Raw genomic sequence first — 6,526 nt, forward strand, 5'->3', positions numbered from 1 at the left:
AGTTCCAGGACAACCTCTAAAGCTACAGAGAAACCCTGTCTCGAAAAACCAAAAAAAAAAAAAGATATAAGAGCTAGTTAGAAATATGTCTGAGTTATCAGCCAAACAGAGTTTTAATTAGCATAGTTTCTGTGTGATTATTTGAGTCTGGGAAATAAATGATCAGTCTCTGTTTACAAAGTAAGATATCAGGATCTTGCCTTGCAGGAGCTTTACAAGGGGAACAGGCCCATATAGTATTATTAAAAAAAAAACTGTAATATTGTTTCTGGTCCTCTGGAAAAGTCCTTTATCCAAGATCAGGCATTTGGATAAGGGCCGCCATTTTCTCAGGGCTAAGGAAAGTTTCTGCTTACTAAAGCAGTCATTCTCTTTATCTCTGGCAAAAAAAAAAAAAAGTTTGTGGCCCTTCTATTAAGGTACAGCTGATACCTATTGTCAAAGTCAATATTAGATTCCTCAACACCTGATCTCAGTTCACATCCCAGCTGACATGCCCCCTTTCTCCCATTCAGTACTATACGCAATAAAAGGTATAGCTTTTTTCAATAAATGCTGCTGGCATCTTCATCCACCTTCAGCTTGTGTCCATCTCCTCCTCTCTGTGTTTACTCCACATTACCAGCTGCCCAAGCAGGTCTTCAGCATACAAGTAACATTATGCAGCAACTGATGGAAACAGAGACCCACACCAGAGAACTGGACAGAGCTCCCAAAGTCCAGTTGAAGAGTGGGAGGAGTGAGAATATGAGCAAAGAGTTCAAGACCATGATGGGGACACCCACTGAAATAATCTTCCTGAGCTAAGGGGAGTTTACCAACACTAGCAGGACTGGAAAGGCAGAATCATAGGACATAACTAGTCCCTCTGAATGTGGGTGACAGACTGAGGGGCCACTGACAGTGGCACCAGAATTTATCCCTACTGTTAGTACTGGATATTTGAGAACCCATTCTCTTTGGATGGATTTCTTGCTCAGCCTAGATATAGTAGGGAGGGCCTGGGGCTTTCCCAAAAGCAATGTGCTGTACCCTCTCTGAGGAGTGGATGGGGTGGGGTGGGAGGTATGTGGAGAAACTGGAAGGAGTGGAGGAAGAAGGAGCTTGGATTGGTATGTACAATGAGAATAGATAGTTTGTTTTCTTTTAAAAAAATAAAAAAAATATCTTCTCATTTTACATACCTATTTCATTTCCCACTTCCTCACCCTCCTCCCACCTGCCCCTCATTCAACCCTCAGAGAGAATAGAGTCCCATGGGGAGCCAACAAAATCTGACACATCTTTCTGAGGGAAGACCAAGGCCCTCCCCTCTATATCTAGGCTGAGCAAGGTGTCCCAGCAAAAAGAATGAACTCCAAAAGCCAGGTCAAGCACTAGGGATAAATCCTGGTCCCATTGCCAGTGGCTCCACGGACTACCCAAGTCATGTAACTGTAACCCACTTCCAGCAATCCTAGCTTGGTGCTAAGCAGATTGCCCTACTGTCAGTTTGGAGACAGCAAGCTCCCACTAGCTCAGGTCAGCTGTTTCTATGAGTATCCCCATCATGGTCTTGATCCCTTTACCCACTGTACTTTTATTAACCATATCTCATTTCCCTAGCCTCATTTTTTTACAAAGGTTATTCTAATAACCAATTACACAGATCTATGTATGTCAAATGTATTGGTACCTGTGTAGTATTATCCTGTTGCTGGTTCATGTAATTGAATGAATAAATAAAATTTATGCCCTGGCAATGCTGAAGCATGCATGGGCAGCTTATATATGATAGTTCTGTTGAACTTCTCCATATTGGGTTTCATGGTCTAAGTCATTGAGGATGATTGACCAGGTCACCATCTTTTACAGTTTCATGGTACCCTTGCATTTACTGCACATAGTACATCTTATGTGTTCACCCACTTAAAAAAGTTATTTGTTTCTACTGTCAGCAATTTAGAATCCTGCTACAGGAAAGATCAGAGTGGGCTAATATCTCTTGAGAGTATAACAGTCATATTTTAATTTCCAATCCAGAAGTAATTTCACCAATTTCTCTACACACTACAAAATTCAAAGTTAGATGTACATTTTTCCTGATAATTAGTGAACAATCTCCTATTAAGTCAGTAGGCATCCTAATGCTTTAGGGATAGTCAACAATAGCTTACAACTCCACAGGGATTATTTCTGAAATCGAAACATAATGCATAAATAATCCTAGAAAGTACAATACTGAGAAGTACGCAGGAGAAAAAATGTTATTACAGGTAAGAAAGGTAGATGACTATGCAAGTTGCTCCTTGCTATCAAAATGCATAGTAATGATCACATTATGATCTCGTTTTGTCCTCCACTACAAGAGAATATTTTTTGTTTATTTTTCCATAACTCTTTTACTACCATGGCTGAATGACAATAGCAGTAGGCACTCACCTTTCCTCATATACTTTCCATGGGTTAGAGATTACATGTTCATTTGTATATTTGCAACGCCAAATTTATTAGAAAAATTTACTTAGGAAATATTTTGTGTACATTAAGCTATATAATTAACACATTCTAAAATAAGGGGGGAGATGAAATATGAGTAAAAAAAGCCCCACAATTTTTCGTTCAGAAATGGAAATATAAAAATATTAATGAATAATTTTATATACTTCCAAATGTTTAGAGACTCAAGCCTCTTTGTGACGTTTTCATTTATTTTGCTATTATGTGAGTAAGATTCATTTTTTTAATTGTTAAAATAAAAATTAATTGTTAAATTAATTAAATTGTTAATTAAATTTGTTGTTAAGTCAAAAGTGTTTGACAAAATAATCAATACATCTTATTGATTGTGTGTGCGTGTGTGTGTGTGTGAATTGGCATTAATGACATCCTTTCTATGGTTATGTTAAAATTGCCATTTAATTTTGGAATCTGAAGGAAATATTCCATAGTAAGTATTAAATAAAACAAATATTTATTAATGGTATTGCACAATAACAAAACAAAGTGCTTTAGTATTTAAACTGAAAAATCTTGTCATGAAATACCTGCTTGTGATTACAATTACTGAATATAAAACCTAATGCATTAAGCTTATGTATTTTAAATTCATGACTAGAAATATGCCATACTGGGACATCAGCTGGGCAATCACTTACCAAACTGAAGTAAGTGTAGTTTATATGTAGCAAGCTTTGTATCTACATTAAATGTATATGTATATGTATATATATATTTAATTATATTGCTCATTTAGTCATTAAATTGTCTTGTTTAGTTATAGTGAAGTTATGTCAGTAGAATGAGCTAGAGATTGAAAGAATTTGCATGTGATATGACCTTTTGGACCTTTTAAAATACATATAATCTGGCAAAGGAAACTTATTTCATGTAAGTACTGTGATGCTTAAACAATAAAAATTGTAGCACTGTACAAATAGAGGGAAGGACGTCAATGATTTCTGGATCACTTTGTCCTGTACAGTAAGACTCTGTACCAAAAATTTCAAGGTCTAGTGCTGCTATTCAATAGCAAAACTCATGATATCATGTATAAAATCCAAAATGCTGTTCACAACCCCCCTCTCTGTCTTTCTCTTTTTTCTTAAAAACTCTTTTTTAAATACCTGGAGACATCAAACCATTCAAGCGTCTTTCGTCTTTAAAAACAGAACTGCTATGAGTATTGATTTAAATGATAGTACAAAGTTTTAGATTACTATTTGTCAAATATTGCCTTTGCGAATATGAAGTAACATATTAGTTATCATACAAGCTGTACATATGCCTGCATATTTATTTATTTAGTGATGGACAATTTCCCGAGTGATCAGTTATAATTATTTTATGTAATCATCTGACAATATTAATCAAGATTTTTATTGACACTTTGAACTGCACCACCTATAAGCATAAGAACTTTAAAGAGCTTTATTTATTTTCATTGTATTTTTCCTTCTTTTGATACAAAGTCTCCTATATCTCAGGGTGATTTTAAACTTGTTTGATAGCTGAAGATGTCCTTGATCTTCTGGATTTTCTCTGCTGCCACAGCCATAATAACAGAATTACAGGAGTGTACTATACATTTTAGGAAATGTTATGACACTATTTTAGGTATTGATGAATGTAACTGAGTAATATCTCACCCTAAACTTCCTATTTAAAGTGTTGAATTATGAAGCTGTAGGGATGACTCAGCAGGTAAAAGCACTTACTGTCCTAACAGAAAGCAGTATATCTATATCTTTAGATCTCTCTTGTGTTTTTATATCATATGTCCATCAGTAATTTATCTCTATTATTTATTTGTATCAGATTTACCAAATAAGGGAAAAGTTATTTATATAACCATTGTTTGGAGCTGGAGGTTTTGTAGAGCGGGTCATATCCAAGCTTACCTGTCTTAACAAATCATTGTCTATAGCAGTTCATCTCCATGTTGAGACAAATTATCTCTTAATTATGTTTTGTGTCAGTGAAATCACCTTACATAAGAATCATAGCCTACTGTTCGCATATATGTTTGCATCTTTAGGCATATAAAATGTACTTATTTTGAAATAGTCATTATTATGAAATTTCATTATATCTTATGCATAACAATACTGTATAAGTGATCACCTTATTATGAAATTAAAAATATATTGAATATTTAATTGTTCCTATCCAGAATAGATTCAGTACTATGACTGCATGGAGAAACAGAACTTCACAGTCATGACTGAGTTCATCCTGATGGGCATCACTGACCGCCCCGAACTACAGGTTCCACTATTTGGACTCTTCCTCATCATCTATCTGATCTCACTGCTGGGCAATTTGGGCATGATCCTCCTCACTATGGTGGACTCCAGACTGAAAACACCGATGTACTTCTTTCTCAAACACTTGGCTATCACAGATCTTGGATACTCTACAGCTGTGGGACCTAAAATGTTAGAAAATTTTGTTGTGACCCAAAACACAATATCATATTATCTTTGTGCTGTACAGCTTGCTTGCTTTCTTCTGTTCATTACTTGTGAACTGTTTATCTTGTCCGCCATGTCCTATGACCGCTTTGTGGCCATCTGTAACCCACTGCTCTACCCTGCCATCATGTCACAGAAGACATGTTGGTTCCTGGTTGCAATCCCATACCTGTATGGTTTATTTCTGTCTCTTATTATTACTTTAAAGATATTCACTTCATCATTCTGTGGTTACAATGTAATCAATCACTTCTTCTGTGACTGTATTCCTTTGATACCTTTGCTCTGTTCCAACACTCATGACCTTGAGCTGATAATTCTAATCTTTGCTATTTTTGATTTGATTTCTTCACTTCTAGTTGTTCTTGTGTCTTACCTGCTAATCCTCATAGCCATTCTCAGAATGAACTCTGCTGAGGGAAGGCACAAGGCTTTTGCAACTTGTGGATCACACCTGACTGTGGTCATTGTCTTCTATGGGACTTTGATATCTATGTATTTGCAGCCAAATTATAGTCACTCATTTGATACCAACAAGTTGGCATCCATTTTTTATACAATGATTATTCCCATGTTGAATCCCTTGATCTACAGTTTGAGGAACAAAGATGTAAAAGATGCTGGACAGAGGATATGGAGGAAGATGTGCAAGATTTGACCTTAAAGGTTGCCTATGAAATAAACCATATAAATTTGCATTACAATTGGGTCTGTTGTCTTCTTTCAGATTATTTAATGAGCAAATATAGGCTTGAATTTACCAGCAGATCATTTTCCTGTGACAGACTTTCACGGTGGAAGTGGACAACATCTTATTGATGTAGTTAGAACATACTTTATGAGTCAAAAATTGGCTAACATCTGCAGAAAATTAATTCAAATGCTGCTGCCTATAAGAACACAGGATACCTCAGACACAGCTGTCTTAGGCTGATAACTACAAATATAGAGCAAAGAAAATCAGGCTCCTAGGAACCAAAACTGTCCTTCAAGGCCCCACACCCAGAGCAGACCTTGCCATTTCTGCCATTATTCGTGGACTAATAAAACTATCATTTTATTTCAGTCTTCATCATGGTATCTGAGAAAGCCTACAATTCGTCTGACTTCCATTAGTTTCAGGGTTAGAATGAAAGAGTTGAAATGTATACAAGAGTTGTATGTATACAAAAGACAGTCTGCTGATCAGGGGATGTTGATATATTATATTGATGGCTGAGTTGGCTTGATCTAGAGTCAATGAGAAAAAACAACTATACATGGATGTCTAGCTGGATTCTTTGTTTGAGTTGTTTGTTTTATTAAGTTACCTTAGCCAATTAAAATGTCCTGGATGTGGGAAAAGGGAACATTTCTTCATTGCTAGTGGGAATGCAAGCTGGTTCAGCCCCTTTGGATGTCAGTGTGGTGATTTTTCAGAAAATTAAGAAAACAACCTTCCTCAAGACCCAGTAATACTACTTTTGTGTATCTATCCAAAGGATACTCAATTGTGCCACAAGGATATGTGCTCAACTATGTTCATAGCAGCATAATTTTTCATAGTCAGAACCTGGAAACAACCTAAATGTTCC

The 6,526-nt window shown here is 36.0% G+C and overlaps 1 protein-coding gene across 1 annotated transcript; it reads left to right on the top strand.

Moving 5' to 3' along the window:
- The first annotated feature begins 4,674 nt into the window (after positions 1–4,674).
- Positions 4,675–5,610, top strand: LOC101994606 (olfactory receptor 8K3-like). The gene has a single exon (XM_005363296.1). It carries the CDS (start codon positions 4,675–4,677, stop codon positions 5,608–5,610), a length of 936 nt encoding a protein of 311 aa, XP_005363353.1.
- The last annotated feature ends 916 nt before the right edge of the window (positions 5,611–6,526 follow it).

This window comes from Microtus ochrogaster, linkage group LG9 (genome assembly GCF_000317375.1).
Source record: "Microtus ochrogaster isolate Prairie Vole_2 linkage group LG9, MicOch1.0, whole genome shotgun sequence".
Classification (NCBI taxonomy): domain Eukaryota; kingdom Metazoa; phylum Chordata; class Mammalia; order Rodentia; family Cricetidae; genus Microtus; species Microtus ochrogaster.